Below are 16,828 nucleotides of genomic sequence, written 5' to 3'. Positions count from 1 at the left end.
GGTGAGACGATCCAGCGTGCTGCAGTGGTCTGCCAGTCGGCTTGACTTGGGGCGGAGAGAGCTGGGTAGGTGCGTGCCGTGAGATGGAAGGTAGGCAGCGTAGCGGTGGAGCGGTGTCAGCGGCTGAAGACGAGGCGTGAGTCATGGGTCCGGCGGTCTGTTTCCGCACGCTCCGACGGTTTGTCGTGGGGCCGAGAAATTCCCAGGTACAGGTAGGTAGGTTGCGTGTGGCGGCAACGGACGCGCTCTCGCTTGGTGGATCAGGTAGGCTGGGCGGCCAGCGGTGCTCAGATGGCGCTGCGGTGGCGCATACACGGGATACGTCTATATGTATGCAGTAGGCGGTAGGCAGTGGTGAACGTAGGCATGTCCACGGTTCCGTATAGCTATCTATATCGAATACCCGCCGGGATGTGTGGTTGTCCTGTCATTCGCAGGCAAGGAGGCGCGGGAAAAGAACTCGTTGTTTTTTGATGTATCCCTACCTGTCCACGGCAACCCGGCCAACACTCTCGTCTCACACCCGCGGCCTTCGATGCGGTCATGCTAATCCTCATTTTGTTCGTATCACCTACCATGACCTGCTGCAGCCTGCCTATAGCCGGCTGGCAAATCGAGATGTGTGCGATAGGACCTGTCACAATATGCGCCTCTGCAAGATCGGGTTGCCTATCGCCGTCGATTTCCCATGTCCCTAGCCCTCCAAACAAATAAGAGGAGGCTACCTAGCCGGCTACATGAGAGGGAAGGGGTTGCACCGCGAGATCTAACCTGTCTGCCTGTCTTCCCCACACCCTCTCTATATCTGGTTGCCAAGTTGGCCTCCTAGTAAGCCCATCACTGCCCTCTGTGTTACTAATCAGTCATACTACACATATCGCAGGCGTACCCTTTGGTTTGCGGTCCCTTACTTTTAAGGCTGAGCGACACGCATACATATATATACAGCGCCGCCTGCTCGCCGCCTTGTCGGTGTGCCACTGGCAGGCCGTTTTTGTATAGCCTATCATGTGTATCCGTTCCACCACCTTCCCTTCTGTCCGTCCGCCCGTCCCTCTATCAGACGATACGTGCGTCCAACTTCGTTGACTCAGACGCCGGTTCCGGGGAACGCCCCGTTCTTGCTTAATACGACGAAGCCGCGCTCGTGAGCGATATATCCCTTCATCAAATTCTGCGATACGTTCGCCCCGTTAGTGACTCACACCCTGGTCCGAGCTGCTATTCTGCCAATGGGATCGTAGCATGGCATGGTTACAGAGTGCATCCTCCTAGATAGTAGAAGGGCTCGATGGTCATATGGAGAACGCCATTTCAGGCGTAGTCCTAGACGGCACACCTCTATACACCAAATACCCGCCCATATAGACACGATAGCCGAGTGTAGGTAGGTCTTAACGATGCACGAAAAGGGATGGCATACCTTGTAGATCATGTTGGCCATGAGACACTCTACCTCGTCGGAGTCGATGTCCTCCCCGCCGCTGATCTTGACCGCGGCCGTGAATTCGGCTACCGGAACCCTCGTGCGCCGAACCGGTTGCGCGCCGTCTTTGGCCTCCTCGAAGCCGCCGGCTATGAATACCCTGCGCAGCAGGTTCCTCAGCGCGATGTCGCGCCCCCGCTCTAGCGTAAGGTAGATTCGTCGTCTTATGAACTCGTCTTCGCCGTCACGCAGCGCGATGTCGAAAGCGCGGAGGTCTGCCTTCTTGATCGCTGTCGCTAGCGGTAAGAAGAGTCGCTGCAGCCGCGGGAATGGTTCCAGCAGCTGAGGGCTGGGCAGCGTATGCGTCGTCAGGAGGTGACACGGCACGAGGTAGGTCAAGATTAACCTGCGATGCGTGAGTCTATGATAAGCGCGCGCTCCCTGCCCGAACTCTGGCGAGCTTACTCGAGGTTTCGCTTCGCGTCTTTGTGGCACATGTGCCAGGCCATGGTCAGGTGTTTCTCCGCCTAGCGCACCGTTGTTAGCCAAACCCCCTCTCGTACCCGATCAAGGTAACAGGCTGCGAACCTCTACGTAATTCTCTTCGAGAAACGATAGGACACCTTCGTAGTACTTGAAAGTGACCTGTTGGGACTTTGGGAATTTGTCAAGTGTCGGCATATCGCCCCGGCCGGCCGAGATCGCCATTAGGACGTTCTTGGACAGCGAGGCCGAATTCAGCTTGAAATAGGTCTTAAAGAGGAGGTTGATAGCATAGTAGATGCCCCACTTTCGAGATTCCTCGAGGGGTGCTCTAAGTGCGGGTTAGTTTAGGGACGGCGAGAAAGGGTGGAGGAGAGGTACCGGTCATTGAGGCACGTCTGGAAGATTCTGTTGAGGTGTCTCGCACAATCCTCCAACAGCTTGTGCTCCTCGGACTCGGGGTCGAAATCGTCTTGCATAACAGCTGCGTCGCTGTATTCGTTGCTATTTTTCCTTTCCTCATCGGCTCGTATGGCGAATTGTCTGAGATACTTGCCCGCAATGTACAGGCAAGGGATGGTCCAGTTCTCAAAATCGTGATTTGTGTATCCGCGGATGATTTGCAGTGTCAGGTCCTTCCACGCTTCATACACTTTCTCCCACGACGACTTGTCGGTAGCTGTTAGCTTCAAATAAGGAACGCTGGACGAAAGACGCAGAGCCTGGCTCGGCGGGTAGGGCCAGGGCATACCTGATCGTTATCGCGGATTCCCTCGGCGGCGAGAATCAGGCCCAAGGCTTTCCAATAAGCTAGGTAGACCTCGATCCACCCAGCCGCCTCATCTCTCGAGATGCTGAGACCCGAGCGAGGGAGGTTGTTGTAGAACAGGAAAGAGAGGTCACCTTTGACATCTCGGTAATTTCCGCGGCCCCAGACGGACAATAGCTTCGAGGGGTAGGCTTGAACATCTGGGCGGAGGGTTTCGGCAAGTCGGTCCCCCCTCAACTCGGCGTAGGCTGCCCTGAAGTCCTGTATGAGATAATCCATGGCTGGCTCGACGAGGAGAGCAGGCGGCTCAACGGCGGAGATATCGAGGCCAGGTAGGGGCCCAGCGCGTCACCAAAGATTGGATTCTGTAGGCACGCGCAGTTAGGAAGGCGACAGATTTGCATCGCCAAGTGGTGAGCTAGGGTCTATCATGTTTACGCCGTGAACATGCCAAGCCTGGTGAAAGGCCGATGTTGACGGGTGTAGATGTTAACGTGTTGTAAGTGTAGTGAGTGAGACGCTCGAGGAGAGGTAGGTAGAGAGCAAGGCATGCCCGTAAAAGGGCCCGCCACTCTGATTGGCCAGTGCTGAACACGCCAGGAACGCGGGCAGGTACTTAGGTACCTACGTTAGGGAGCTCCTAGCAGACCGGGGGTACCTCGGTACAACCAAATGCCAAGCCGCGGCCACAGCTACCTCAGCCACAGACGTGCCGCCGGTTGCTGAGCCATAATTCACCAACATTTCCCTAGGGCGAGAAACCCTTAGCACCAGAATTTTCGCCAAAATCCGACTGGTAAGCGAATTCTACAGCCAGAACTCCCGTCTCGTCACCTGCTCCCCGGACTTTTTCTAACCACACCAACGCCATCGCGACCACCACATCAAAGTCACCGTAAGTTGGCCATTCGGCATACTGCAATCTCTCCATCGCGCAAGACTTTAGAAACTGACTGTGTTAAAGATGGGTAAGCACCCCCAATTTCAACCTCATCGCCTCCCCGCCGTTGTGTCGATGTCCAGCACCGAGTACGAGGGAATCCGATTGCGGTAGGCGGGCGGCTGCGAGAGATGGGGCAGCTCCGAGACGATCTCGAGTTTCTATCGCCGATTATCTGCTTCGCCCCGACGACGGCCTCGTCTAGATTCAGCCGACGACCAATTGCGAATTTGCAGAAAAACTAGTTCCAAATATGCGTTACGTGGGGGTAGGCTTGGGGTTATACGGTCAACGGATAGGCACCCGGACGAGGCCTGGATCACCCCCCATTCGACGGCATTCGCCCGGTGTTTAGCTGAATGCGGACTCTGTCGGACGTGATAATGTGGGATGAGCCGTGTTGCTAACGAACTCCGGCATCAGGTCGCCTTCAGGAATACCAGGTCATCGGGCGCCATCTGCCCTCCGAGACCAACCCCACTCCCAAGCTGTACCGCATGCGAATCTTCGCGCCGAACGATGTCGTCGCCAAGTCCCGCTTCTGGTACTTCCTCACGAAGCTAAAGAAGGTCAAGAAGGCCAACGGCGAGATCGTGAGCCTGAATAAGGTGGGTGTCGCGACGAGGTGGAAGACGGCGGAGAAGAGGGGAGCGCGGGAGGAAGGAAAATGCCCGGCGCTGACAGACGTACTAGATCCACGAAAAGCGCCCCCTCCGCGTCAAGAACTTCGGCATCTGGATCCGATACGACTCGCGATCCGGCACGCACAACATGTACAAGGAGTACCGCGAATTATCGCGAGCCGACGCCGTGCAGGCTCTCTACTCGGATATGGCCGCCCGACACCGAGCCCGGTTCCGGTCCATCCACGTACGCTCAAACCCCCTGACCCCCACCAGGTCCAGTTGCACGGACGCCGCGTGGCTAACTATGTCGTTAGATCTTGCGGGTGGTGGAGATCCAGAAGACCGAGGACATCCGAAGACAATACATCAAGCAACTCATCACCAAGGGCCTTACCTTTCCCCTACCCCACCGCCAGCCCAAGATCAGCAACAAGAAGGTGTTCAGCGCCACCCGACCTTCCACTTTTGCGTAAGGGGTGGTTTTTTCTCATCGTCTTGCCGTCCGGGGGGGGTTGGGAATCGGGTTTGTGCCGGTGTTCATTACGGAATTGCGGAAAAAACTTCCATTTGGCATGTTTCGCTCCATAGAGAAGAGCCACGAATGCATACCACAGACGAATCAATGATGCGTACAACAACCATTGCTACTACTTCCCACTTGCCGTTTTATGGCCTCATATATATTCGGTGCTCATGTGATACTATATATATATATACGGTGGCAGTCCGCCTTCGAGGCTGTCACGCAGAGATGTGCGTACTATACGACCCTGTGACATCACATCCATAATTTCGTAGTAATACAGCATATCGTGCTCGCCGGCCTCCTCCATCGTATGGTCCCTTTTTTTGTCCGGACGCTAGACGAGAGATTTCCCAGATCAGCCCAACCTTACACGCTCTGATCCCTGCTCGACCCGGACCTCGACTGCCCGTCGGCGGCCTGCGTCTCGTCGACGAAGTCGTCCCATGTGCTCCAGTCCATCGCCGGCGGCCCCGCCGCCGCCCTCATCATGATGCTGCTGTACGGGTACGTGTTCGCGACGCCGTCGTTATCGGCGCCGCCGCCGCCTCCCCGGCCTTCGTCGTTGTCGTCGAAGGACGCCAGCCCAAAGTCGAAGTCGCGCCAGCTCAGCGCCGAGTACGGGGGCTCGGCGGCGCCGGAGAGCGGGGCCGGGGAGCAGGCGGCTGCGTCGGCGAGCATCTCATGCGCGCGGCCGTCGATCTCGAAGCCGGTCAGGGCGGACGCAGAGGGGCCCCGGCGCCGCGTCGGCGAGAAGAGCGTCGGGGTCGCGGCGACGGCGTGGTCGCGATCCTCGGCGCGCGCGGCCCGGGCCTTCTTGTAGAGCTTCCGGATGGGGCGCCACAGCGTGCCGCCCTTGGCGTCGGCGATAGTGTTGCTCCAGCGGGGGAAGACGTCGTCGACGACGCGCCACGCGTGCGCGACGAGGTCCTCGCCGGCGGCGTCGCCGCCTGCGTGGAAGTGGAACGGTGTGCAGAGCTCGGCGAGCGCCACGGCCAGCGGGTGCCACTGCACGTACGTGTCGGCCCACCACCGGAACCGGTCTGAGTAGGGCCCCCTGTGCAGGTGCCCGTCCAGCTCTATGATAGAGATCGCCGTCCGCAGGGTGGCCTCGTGCGGGAAGAAGGGCAGGGCCGGCGCCTGGGTTCGGGTGCGAGGGTCCTGAGGGGTGGCAGTGGAGGTGGGAGAAAGGGGAGACGATGCAGCAGGGCCCGGACGCTGCCGCTGCCGCGGGTGCACCGGGTACTGCATGATGAGCCACAGTTTGAAGATGACAACGCGGGCGATGATGGAAGCCAGGTATGATCCCGGGTGCCGAGTGTCAGCACTAGTGACGAATTGCGACTCGAGCTCCTGCGCGTGTCGGATGGTTTGCTCGACGCCTTGCTGCGGCTGCTGCAGCGTAGCAGCATCGCTACCAGTGGCATCACCGTTAGTAGTCGAGGGAGAAGCAGCAGTACACTGTGCGTGCTCGACGTGTAAGAATATTCTGGAACAGTGTGCTGTGCATAGGTTAAATGTAACGTCCGTATGGCCCTGCCTTTCGACAAGTATCATGTCGCGCGGTGTATCAGGGCCGAAGTCGGTGTCATTGATGTTTAACGGGATGCGTGTGTCATACGAGTCGCGTGCGATGACCGTGGTGGTGCCTCGATCTTCTGAGGCGCGGATATCGAGCACTATGATCTGCCACCACAAGCGCCGGCGCAGCTCTGCCTCATAAGGAGACAGACGCGTGTTTGCGGCTTCGCGGTGAAGCGATAGAGCCTGCGCGAGGCGCACAACTAGGGAAACTAGGACCCAGGCGGGGCGTGAGCCGGAGCGCTCGCCGGCACTGCGGTTGTGAGAGCGAAGACATGCGATGTACAGTGTGAGCGCCTGCAGGGTCTCGAGGCTGCTGCTGTTGAGGTAGTCGGCGCGCACAAGGAGGTGCTCGGTGCCCGCAGCGTAGGTCCGAACAAGGTCGTCGCGGTGACGACCCAGATACTCGAGGCAAGTTTCTGTCGACAGGCTCACAGTAGCCGCGTGGTAGATGGCAAAGAAAAGGGCTTCCTTCTCGGGACTTAACTGGGCCTGGGGAGAGTCTGTAGAGTATAAAGAGGAAGCATCCGCAAACGCGAGGAGAGCCGCTTCTATCGTCGGCCAGTGTAGGATCTTGAGGATCATATCGACGTTGCGGCAAAATGTTGCCGTCAGGAAGCGGATGTGGTCCGGTGACGGATGTTCGATTTGTTCGGGAGCGGCGAAGTGGGATGCGCTCCCGAGGAGTAGGCCCGAGGGGAACCCGGCGGCCACCGCGGCCGCGGACGGAGCGCTTGAGTTACTGCGGTCGTAGGCGATCGAGTCCGGCGTTGCTCCTTGCAAGGGCGGCTGCTCCTCTTCGTCTGAGTCGGTGGATGATTCCAGCGCCTGCCGCAGCCCTTCGACCTCAAGGCCAAGGCTGGTCCAGAACTGCCCGCTCAGATATTTAGAGGCTTTGGTATCTTGCGCCGCTTCATCCCATTTCTCCTGGGCCTCGTAGTAGCCGCCATCGCTTTCACTAACTGTATGATATTGTAGAGGCTGGTTATCATTGCTACCGCCACCTAAGAACGGGGGCGGGCAGAAACCAGGGGGGGCGCCAGGAATGGGGGCGGTAGCGGCGGTGGTGCTGGCGGTCGAGAGGCCGCCTCCATCTACACCAAGGCCGACCCTTCCCACGATAGACTCGAGGCGGCTGAGACGCTGCAACAGCTCGGCGTTCTTGCTGCGCCGAGGCCTCCGGATACGTTTGCGCACGGGAAAGATACATTCGCCGCCGGAGCGCACGCAGTGGTGACAAGGGTGTTCCCGACTACACTTGAGCTTGCGGGCCCGGCAGTTGGTGCAGCTTAATGGTTTGCCAGCCGGTTGCTGGCGGGCCCCCGCCGAGTCGTTGGAAGGGCCGGCGGCGGCGTCCTCTGTTGGTATCCGGGGGTCCATCGTGCCAAGTCAACACAGCTAGCCATGTAGTAGCTTGCTGGTTGGTCGGGAAGCCAGCAGCGGGTAATGTATAGGCTCGATCGAGCTTCTCGGCTTCTAGATTGTCCAGCAGCATGTGTAATTCGATTCTGGCCCAGAGGTTCCTCCGTCAACCGCTCAAACGGCTGCCGATCCCTCAAGACTCAGCCAGCCGGGGCGTGACAGCCAAAGGGAGATCGCCTCAATCACCAATGCCAGCATAGGATGTCTCATCTGCGGCAGCGAACACGAAGTCACCCAGCTGGGAGTGATCGTAAGGGATCTGGCATGAGAAGTTGTTGTTAGTGGGGAGGTCTACGGAGACTCGTTAGGTACATGGTGGCATGCAAGTAGGTAGGTGTAGGTACCTTAGCTCAGGCACTTAAGCGGGTACTGCTAGTCAGTAGGTACATTAATCAGGCGGTACCTTGGGCAATCTAGCCTTAGGTACAGTAACACGAGGATGCACCCACCTAAACTATCGCCTAAGGCACCTAACCTCTAGGTAGGTAGATGTACCTATCCGTATAACAAAAGCCGCCGGTTTAAGCAGTCCCAGGTATACAAGTTAGCCGTATTGGCACGCAGAATATTTTACGATTCCGAATTCGTGGTACCCCCAATTCTTACCCCTATAACCTAGGTATACCTCTTCGTCGGTATGATTCCAACCCGGCCTACGAGCCTGGAGCCTGGGGGCTGGCCGGCTGTCGTAGACATGCGTACAACGTGTAATTAGCGCTGATAAGCGCATACAGAGACTGATGCTAGGCCGGGGTGCCGGCTACGGCGCGCAAGTCTCGTGAGAATGACTCAGCGACTACACCGCCGTGAGCTTGTCTTTGGCTCCGACGGGACGGCACATACTACATAGTAAGGACTTGATTCTCCTAGTGACAGCGCCCGCGATGGGGGGGGGGGGGGGTTGTCAGGATGAGGCTACCGCAGTCAGCTGGACGTGAGGGGCCACCCGCTAGACCGATCGAAACAACAGTAGGATCGGCCCACCGCGGGGGACGAGAAAGAAAAAAAGTACCTACAGTCCGCGATTACACACCTACAGTGACTCACTGCTCCCCGTAACCGCACAGCCCAGCACGTACTTATATAGGTATAAAAATAAGTGTATGGGCTCGGGTGGAATGTTACGCGCGGAACATAGAGATCGTCGACGTCGTGAATAAGATTTTCCCTGGAGAAATTAGTCGTTTTCAACGCCCCCTCCTAGCGCCTGCTCAGCCCCTCTTGCTCGTTCTTCATGTCTCAACAAACCCAGCCAAGAGTCAAGGTCAAGACACGCCTGCCCGCGCGGCCGTTCCCGCCCAACTCGGAACGGCCCCACATCCGCACGGAACGCCTCATCCTCAGCCCCTTCGTCCTCGATGATCTCGACGGCATCCACGCGCTGCGGAGGCAGCCCGAGGTCATGATATTCACGTTGACCGGCCGGATCGACGCCGACAAGGCCGAGACGCTGACCTTCATGGCCCGGTTCATGGCGCCCAACGACGCCGACACGTACAACTACGTCATCCGTCTCGCGTCGACGGGCGAGATCATCGGTGCGGGCGGCGTGCTCAGGCACAGCAACTTCTTCGGCTGGCCCGAGGTCGGGTACATGTTTAAGAGGGAGCATTGGGGCCAGGGCTACGCCAGCGAATTTCTCAAGGGCTATCTCGACCACTGGTGGGCGCTGCCCCGGGTCGAGGCGGAAGTCGAGGTCGACAGGGATTCAGCAGGCGAGCCCGGGGACGTGCCGGAGATGTTGACGGCCATAGTCGACGACGGCAACCCAGGTAGCAAACGGGTCCTCGAGAAAGCCGGGTTCCGCGTATTTAGGCGGTGGGCCGAGCCTGATAGCCGGGAGGGCTTCTCGGGGGATGTGAACCTTGTCGGGTTTGTACTCTCGTCGACAGCGAAAAACAACTAGGTAGAGAAAAGGTGATTTTTGGGGGGGTTTTGATGGGACGTCGTAGTCGCGACTACCCTGGCGAACTGGCGGGGCATAATGTGAAGCCCTAGTAGAGGCCTCGTTATAGGTAGGTATTTCGCCGAAGCAGCGCACTGGTAACATGCAGTACCTTCTAATGCGCCACCAACATATCGACAGGGTCGCGGCCGTCCACGGGGGCTGGGGGGATATGTTCGTGTGCGGATGGTGACGGGGATCGAGGCAAGGGACAAGTGGAAAATAGTTGAGCTCTGCCTGCAGCACATCGCCGCGTATTCGCGCTGCCATGCCCGTTGTCGTCATCTCTAGGTAGGTGATGCTGTTCAGCACCCATGTGGGCGTCCCCTGGCTAGAGGCTGTCATACCGCACAGACCTGCTACGTAGTATGTGTAACGAGGGAGGGCGGAATGTCTCTTCACTTTAGGAGCCTAACATGCCTATATGCATATCGCCACACTCACTTACGGAGGCACGGATCGAGTCCGCCGCGGGCCGCATCCAGCCCTCGTGGCGTGTCCCCCCGGCTCGCCTCCCAGGTACGATACCTGCCTAAGGTGTTGTTGGTGTGCCGCCCAGGGGTGCCTAGAAGGCCTAAGACGGGGACCTCCTATCTTGGACATCGCTCTGTCGCATCGCCGGTCTCGGTGAGTAATATCCGTTTCCGCCTCGAGGAAAGGCAAGGCAGTTACCTAGTTAGTTGTGTGTGATATTCTGCAGCATGCACGTTGGGAACAACCCCAGCCCTAGGCGGGCTCGGCCCGGTTAGGTACTTAGCCACTATAGGGTAGTAGTGTCAATAGACATTGCTAGCATCGTCGCGGTCGTACGGTGCAGCAAGGTAGAGCCACAGCTGGTTGTCGGTCCGGCGTCACGGGCCTGGGTGGTACGTGTCAGCAGGCAATTCGGTATAGGATGATCTGTAGCTCCCACTAGACAGCTGTCGGCGGCAGGTATCGTCGAGTTGCCTAAGACGCAGGTAGATACACACCTGTTCATGCAGTGTAGGTACTTAGGCGAGACGCCACAGAATCATCATGGCAATGGAGCCCATCCCCGTTATTCGCTCGTCCCGGCTGGCCCGTCTCGTCAGTCCACCCCGACCTGAGATCTGGGAAGAATGCCTTACCCTGCCCATCCGTCGCCGTCATCCATCCTTGCCTAGGTATGTATCGTCCATCGATCGATAACAAATGGACATACACCCGGCCTAACATCGCAATATGTATATAGTGCGGAATATCATCATCTTCGCTTCCTCCTCCACCAACACCTTCCCGTCTACGTCTACGCCTGCGTCTCCCTCGTCGATCGTTGCGCCCACAGCTGCCGCAGTGTCAGCGTAGGTGACCCGCTGCTGTACTTATTCATACGGGAGCCCGTCTTGTCTCACTCAGACCCGTCGATCTGCCTACCTACCTATCCGTCGCCATTATACGTCAAGGCCCGCCAATAACCTCCCTCACTGTCCTATACTCTCATGCCCATATTATATCAAATGTGTCCGTCTGCCAGCGTATCACTACCGCACCCGCTATACTATTGTGGCCCAATATTGGCAACGCCAATGCTCGTGGCCCATTCACAGACGCAGCAGTAATTTTCTGCCACTGAACGAATATTGCCGGACTTTTGTCGATTCCTCCCCCCCTCTCCGACCCGTCCACTCAGTAATGACAACGGCGCTCCTTCTCTCGAAGGGCCTTTCTTCGCCAGACTACTAGCATCTCACCTCCGCTCAAGGTCTCGCCCTATTCGTTTGCTCTGTCTTTCTTCCGCCGTCGCCGCCTTCATTCTGCCTGGTCCTCGCGTGCAAAGATGGCGAGCTCGACGAGAGCCAACCCTAACGAGCCCACCACTGCTACTGCTGCTCCTCCTCCTCCTCCTCCTCCTACCAATATCCCGCCTCCGCGTCAGCAACATCCCCAGTCGCAGCCACACTCGCATTCGCAGCCACATCCCCAGTCCCAGTCCCAGTCCCAGTCGCAACCGCAACCGCAACCACAACCACAACCGCAACCCCAGTCCCAATCCCAGTCTCAGTCACAACCACGGCCCCGGTCGCGATCGCAGCCGTCCGAGGCGAACGGTGGGGCGTTCTACGGGTATCTCATCAAGAATGACAAATCACCAACCGACGTCCTTGACGCCTTATTACGTGCCATTGCGCTCTACATTGTAGGTGGTGTTTCGGAAGTCTTGACGTGCCTAGATGCAGACGAAAGAGCCCTGCTGACTTAACCCCGCCAACAGTCTGCCCATATTGGCGATGTGAATGCCCCTGAGTTGGGCCCGAAGAAGCTAGCAGCTTTCTATCGCGTAGTCGGCGGCGACTATGACGCCCTCTTCCTAAAAACACCCTATAGGATCTTATCTCGCATCTGGCAAACCTTGGGGGTCCAACATACATTGCAACCCACCGAGGACGAGTTCGAAGAACCTTGTATCCCAGCCATGACAATAAGGGGATTCGTCCGGTGGGAGACGCTTCAGATCCTGCTGGAACCCCAAGAGCATGTACCCTTTATTCAGTTTGCTGTGCGCAACTGGGCGTTGAAACATCCCACCACCGGGAAACCCTTCCCGACGGACTTGCCCACAGAGGCATTCCCGGCCGAGTGCGATCCCGAAATCGACGCCTGGCACAAGGAATGCTCGCAGAAGCTGCATCGAGCTGCGACTCCAAACGAGGACCAGGAGCATTCCCCTAAGCAACGTCCCTCCAACCCCTGGCCCCACCCAGCCGATCACGCCCACAGCTCTCACGGCACCGGTATTCCCCCACAGCCAAGGCCAGGGACCGATCGTTTACAACGAGAACGGCCAGTCTCGTATTCCCACGTGCCAAGAAGTAACTACCCCGGAGCCCATTTCTCCTCCCACGTTCCCCCCGGACACCGCCGGGTGAGCAGCATCCATGGTGACAGTACCGGCAGTAGCAGCGGCGGTAGCCCACCCCGGAGACGGAGCCACTCGGACGTGCGGTTTGCAGGGATGGAAGATGTACGAATGCCGAGCGAGCACCTCGATCCTCGCCACCCGCCCGGCCCTCGTCGACACAGCCAGGCGAGGCCGTACTCAAGGTCCTCTTCAGATTCCTCGCCCGAGATACCACCTCGCCAGACTTCCCATCCCCGTGCGCGTGGTCCTGTTCCGTCCGCGTCGTCCGTGCGACGTATGCCGGCGGTAATCCCCGACCCAGTGACGATTCCTGTCCGATCCCACCGCAGCGAGTTACGGCCCGACAACCTTCGCAGACGAAGCCTGCCGGCAGAAATCAAACAGAGGTTCACTTCCCTCCTCTCAGGCTCGGGTGATAGGCACCGCAGCAGTTCCCGCGAGAGACATCACGGATCGAGCGAAAAGCCGAACGTGCACTTCCGCAGACACAACCCTCCTTCGCACCTCAGCCGGAGTGGGTCCGGGGAATCGTATCCTAGCGACGAGTCGGATTCGGGGATGTTGCCGAGACATCCGCCGCGACACGATCACCAGCGTCAAGCAATGCGTGACCGAGACGTAGAAAGAGCACGCCAGAGGGAGCGTGAGCGCCACGAAGAGCGGGAGAGGCCAAGCCGACAGGAGGGCGCGTATCTGCGGCCGTCGATGAGTCGGAGGTCAAGCAGCCATGCTGACATCGACCGAAATCCGAGAGAGTATGTGTGGGATCGCAGGGAGAGGGGCCGAGATGTCGACTTGGATCGAGATGGGAGGAGAATTATGACGGCCGACGAACGAGAGCTGCGGGACCGGAGGCGATTCCAGGATCGGGGCCGCAGCCCCATCATGACCGGCGTTAGCGGAAGACGTTACCCCGGCTAGAAGCGCTAAGCGACTACGAATGTATACGTACAAGAACGATTGCGAAGATGTTGCGTGACTCGGAGTTTGTGGTGGGCAGGTTTTGTTTTCTTCCTTCTTGCCGACATGAACAGCAGGAAGAGGCCACGACAACGGACAGGATAGAACGGTCTGGTTGGGACGGAATTCGTTTTGGATAGTTCTTAGGACTCTTGTAGGATTACTTGCTGCGTTCCTATCTACCTTGCATGAGCTATAAATGCAGGGGCGGTGAATGGAGATTCTACGCGTCTTAATTCGAGCTTCATTTGGCTTGAGAAACCGCTGGAGTATAGAAGCTATCCAACACTCTGAATTGAAGGTTATATATGGTATCGTATGTAGTCTACACACTTGAGGCAACTCACGCAGGTATTCCTGCGGTGGAATCGTCTTGCTTAACATACAAAATCTTGAAGTCCTAGGACATATTCCCCACGCTCTCCCCTTGGGAGCCCCTTTCTTCGACCGTAGGAGAATTGGATAAGCCTTCCTTGTCACCCGAAAGAATGGGCTTGTGCAAAAAGGCTGCTCTCAAAGCGCGAGGCGCGGAGATGTCTGTATCATTGCTGCCGGGTGGTGGCCCTATCTTCAAGAATCTTGCACTTTATAACACCTATAACGGCCAGGTGAAGCAGCTGCCCAACGTCGACGCAGAAGGAGAAGATCCCAAGATTACTGCCAGAGAACTAGAACTACCTTACTCGACTCTGTAATTTCTCTTCAAGGCCAAGACGATAGGTTTCCTCCGAAGTAGAAGATTTCGACCTCCCTGTCTCCCTAAACCCAAAATAAGACAAAAAAAGGTTCGGGAGGCACCCGTTTATTTCCATGCGTGGCGACGAGCTTGATTCAACCCAGCTTAACACGCCAAGGGAGGAGTAATATCTGTTCTGTATTCTCCCATGCCCAAAGATCCTAGCGAGATTTCCGCTTCCGTGCATTTAGATATTCAACTCGAAGGGCTGACGGTCCCCTTCTGCGGCTTGACACACGTCGATTCAGGCGATAAGGAGACGACGGAAGCCTGAGCTACCATCATCCGCTACCCAAACTTCGAGCTGTCTCCCCAGTAACAGTTGACTGAGGCTTAGATCGAATCTTCGGGAAGGGAAGCCCCCGGTGGATTTTATCACACTTACTCGCAAAACCGCCAACCCCTACGGAGGCCGTCAGCAAGCAACAACCATTTCCTGCCTCGCCTCCTAACATCGCTTCGTCGCGGCGTCTTTCTCTATCTGCCGGGGTGGGTTATTTTGAATTCTCTTGGGTCATAGGCGACGCCCTTCCCATCGGCAAGGCACGGGTGCTGCTGCGAACTCCCCTCAAGAACAACCGCTGTCATTGTACCGTGCATTGAAATAATCACCGACCCCCTCCCCTTTTCGCGATACTCTAGCAACCTGACCACCAAATCCACGGCCGATCGTCGAGGCTAACATCGTACCTATTCATACCGAACTAGCTACTCTTACGTTTCGCGCGTATGTCAACGCGCCACCGGAACACTTAGGATTTCCCACGCCGCCCCAGACCGAGAGGCTATAACGTCGATGAATTAGCAGTCAACTCTTCATCCACTACAGCTCGGATAATTACCACGTTGGCGACAAGTCCTACCTACTACACAAGCTACTCATCCCACCCCCAATACACCATCATCGACCTATCTTGATTCCTATGGGTCTGGTTGTACTGCGCTTATTGTCCTTCTCGATTCTATAACCACAGCCTACCTCACCACCTCTCTAGGGCCCCTCCAATATCCTCAAGACCACAGACCGCGAACTCACCCTGACACACACATCGACGCGAGGCCAGAACGAGAACAGAAACGCACCCGCGCACAGCCAGGCCAAGGGCAGCGCTCCGTAGCAGCCGACGATGTGCATCCAAGTGTACGAGAGCTACGCGCTGTGCCCGTGCCACCTGCGCCGGGAGTTCCAGCCGTGCGAGCACGGGCCGGCGTCGCGGCAGTGCGCGGGGCGGCGGGCACGGGTGGAGGCGGCGGCGGGCGGGCGGCGCGACTACTGCGCGTACCACGGGCGGCGCAACGCGGCGGCGGCGGCGGGGCCCGCGCGGTCGGCGTTCCTGTCGCTGCGCGGCCGCTGCCTGTGGCCGCCGACCGCCGACACGCCCTGCCTCGGCCGCCGCGTCGGCGCCCGCGCGCTGCTCGTCGGCGCCGCCGCCGACTACGCGCGGTTCCCCCCGCGCCGGCCCTAGGCGGGACGCGCGCCGCGAGCCGAGCCCGCCCGCCCGCGACGAGCCGGGCGCACCCGCCGGCCCCGCGCCCGCGCCACCGCCGCCGTCTTCGCCGGTCGCCCCCGCGGCGCCCGCGTCCCCGGCGGCGTCTACCCAGAGACCGACGGCAGCGGCCCCCGCGACGAGGTCCCCTGGCGAGATAGCGATGAAGACGCTAAGGGCTGGCTGGCTACGTCCCGGGTGTACTTTTCGCGGACGTGGCGTTGAAGGGGATGCAGCCAGGCGGGCGCAAGAGGACCAGGAGCACGCCCGTCCGACGGCGGGAGCTAAGGGGCTTGCAGACGACGAGCTTGGTCGAGTTTTGCGGTTGGCTATCATGTCGGGGGCGCGTGGCCGTGTGCAAGTTTGAGTACAGGCGCCATGTTGGCAAGAATGGCCTTTTGGTGTGCTTGTGTCGCAACGGGCAGAAGAGGGTGAGGCAGAAGAAGGTCGACGGCACGGAACGAGGGACTGGGCATTGTCGCGTTCTCCCTTGTGTTCTGGTCGGCAAGGTCGGGGCCTGTCTTCTGGTAGTGCAAATGCAAATCAACTGATTTCGTACCCGTACGCGTTCTTCGATCGTACTTGTAAACTGGACTCGATAGCCTTGTAAGCCGCTATAGATGGGGAGGACGTCGTAGACAATTGCGGCCTACCATGTCCACTTGTGTGGTGCAACAGTTTCACACCGCCAAACGGAAGAATCTGAGGAAAGATTGAAAATAATTGTAGTAATAACAAAGGGCACTGTAGGTTTAGTAGCGATGTGGCCTTGGTTACCATTGATTGTGGAAATCTGAGGGCAAATATGGCCGTTGCGGCTGCTTTTCCGCTGTTTAATAGAGAGAGAGAGACTATCCACTATCGAGGGACGAGGCCACCAGAAGGAGAGAGAAAGACAAAGACCGCCTGCTTCCCTCGGGGCATTGCCTGGTCCTACAGCAATGCGAGTCGCGGCACACAAATTATGGGCAGGGCAGAGGGAGTCGGTACAAACAACAGGAGGCACTCGCCCAACAACTGCCTTTGTCACTGGGATTCGGATCGGAACT

General features: G+C 58.1%; 6 protein-coding genes across 6 annotated transcripts; 4 read left to right on the top strand and 2 right to left on the bottom strand.

The window, feature by feature from the left end:
- Nucleotides 1–1,090: 1,090 nt before the first annotated feature.
- On the bottom strand, nucleotides 1,091–2,957 carry GGS23DRAFT_595624 (PCI domain-containing protein; the record flags this gene model as incomplete). Its single annotated transcript, XM_051518344.1, has 6 exons — nucleotides 1,091–1,174; nucleotides 1,424–1,832; nucleotides 1,892–1,953; nucleotides 2,015–2,240; nucleotides 2,291–2,577; nucleotides 2,661–2,957. The coding sequence occupies 6 exons, from the start codon at nucleotides 2,955–2,957 to the stop codon at nucleotides 1,091–1,093; spliced, it is 1,365 nt and encodes a 454-aa protein (XP_051373643.1).
- Nucleotides 2,958–3,461: 504 nt separating this feature from the next.
- GGS23DRAFT_469197 (60S ribosomal protein L20) lies at nucleotides 3,462–4,927 on the top strand. The gene is made up of 5 exons (XM_051514202.1): nucleotides 3,462–3,577; nucleotides 3,643–3,646; nucleotides 4,042–4,226; nucleotides 4,312–4,488; nucleotides 4,559–4,927. Exons 2-5 carry the CDS (start codon nucleotides 3,643–3,645, stop codon nucleotides 4,715–4,717), a joined length of 525 nt encoding a protein of 174 aa, XP_051373642.1. The 5' UTR covers nucleotides 3,462–3,577; the 3' UTR covers nucleotides 4,718–4,927.
- On the bottom strand, nucleotides 4,928–8,063 carry GGS23DRAFT_469172 (fungal-specific transcription factor domain-containing protein). Its single transcript, XM_051514201.1, has one exon. It carries the CDS (start codon nucleotides 7,726–7,728, stop codon nucleotides 5,137–5,139), a length of 2,592 nt encoding a protein of 863 aa, XP_051373641.1. The 5' UTR covers nucleotides 7,729–8,063; the 3' UTR covers nucleotides 4,928–5,136.
- A 786-nt stretch (nucleotides 8,064–8,849) lies between these two features.
- On the top strand, nucleotides 8,850–10,104 carry GGS23DRAFT_562388 (acyl-CoA N-acyltransferase). Its single transcript, XM_051516015.1, has one exon. The coding sequence runs from the start codon at nucleotides 9,005–9,007 to the stop codon at nucleotides 9,674–9,676; it is 672 nt and encodes a 223-aa protein (XP_051373640.1). The 5' UTR covers nucleotides 8,850–9,004; the 3' UTR covers nucleotides 9,677–10,104.
- Nucleotides 10,105–10,845: 741 nt separating this feature from the next.
- GGS23DRAFT_562387 (uncharacterized protein) lies at nucleotides 10,846–13,974 on the top strand. The gene is made up of 2 exons (XM_051516014.1): nucleotides 10,846–11,873; nucleotides 11,949–13,974. The coding sequence occupies exons 1-2, from the start codon at nucleotides 11,514–11,516 to the stop codon at nucleotides 13,515–13,517; spliced, it is 1,929 nt and encodes a 642-aa protein (XP_051373639.1). The 5' UTR covers nucleotides 10,846–11,513; the 3' UTR covers nucleotides 13,518–13,974.
- A 1,445-nt stretch (nucleotides 13,975–15,419) lies between these two features.
- GGS23DRAFT_595619 (uncharacterized protein) lies at nucleotides 15,420–16,004 on the top strand (the record flags this gene model as incomplete). Its single annotated transcript, XM_051518343.1, has 2 exons — nucleotides 15,420–15,710; nucleotides 15,783–16,004. 2 exons carry the CDS (start codon nucleotides 15,420–15,422, stop codon nucleotides 16,002–16,004), a joined length of 513 nt encoding a protein of 170 aa, XP_051373638.1.
- Nucleotides 16,005–16,828: the final 824 nt, after the last annotated feature.

Source organism: Durotheca rogersii, assembly GCF_024521655.1.
Source record: "Durotheca rogersii strain YMJ 92031201 chromosome Unknown GGS23scaffold_6, whole genome shotgun sequence".
NCBI classification, from domain to species: domain Eukaryota; kingdom Fungi; phylum Ascomycota; class Sordariomycetes; order Xylariales; family Xylariaceae; genus Durotheca; species Durotheca rogersii.
This window is presented reverse-complemented; position numbering and strand designations above follow the sequence as displayed.

What these genes read in the sequence shown, in the direction of transcription:
- GGS23DRAFT_469197 (XM_051514202.1), top strand. An exon ending in AGATCGTGAGCCTGAATAAG is followed by an intron (nt 4,227 to 4,311) that starts GTGGGTGTCGCG and finishes CAGACGTACTAG; the next exon opens with ATCCACGAAAAGCGCCCCCT. An exon ending in CCCGGTTCCGGTCCATCCAC is followed by an intron (nt 4,489 to 4,558) that starts GTACGCTCAAAC and finishes CTATGTCGTTAG; the next exon opens with ATCTTGCGGGTGGTGGAGAT.
- GGS23DRAFT_562387 (XM_051516014.1), top strand. Translation starts at nt 11,514, where the DNA reads ATGGCGAGCTCGACGAGAGCCAACCCTAACGAGCCCACCACTGCTACT. An exon ending in GTGCCATTGCGCTCTACATT is followed by an intron (nt 11,874 to 11,948) that starts GTAGGTGGTGTT and finishes CCCCGCCAACAG; the next exon opens with TCTGCCCATATTGGCGATGT.
- GGS23DRAFT_562388 (XM_051516015.1), top strand. Translation starts at nt 9,005, where the DNA reads ATGTCTCAACAAACCCAGCCAAGAGTCAAGGTCAAGACACGCCTGCCC.
- GGS23DRAFT_469172 (XM_051514201.1), bottom strand. Translation starts at nt 7,728, where the DNA reads ATGGACCCCCGGATACCAACAGAGGACGCCGCCGCCGGCCCTTCCAAC.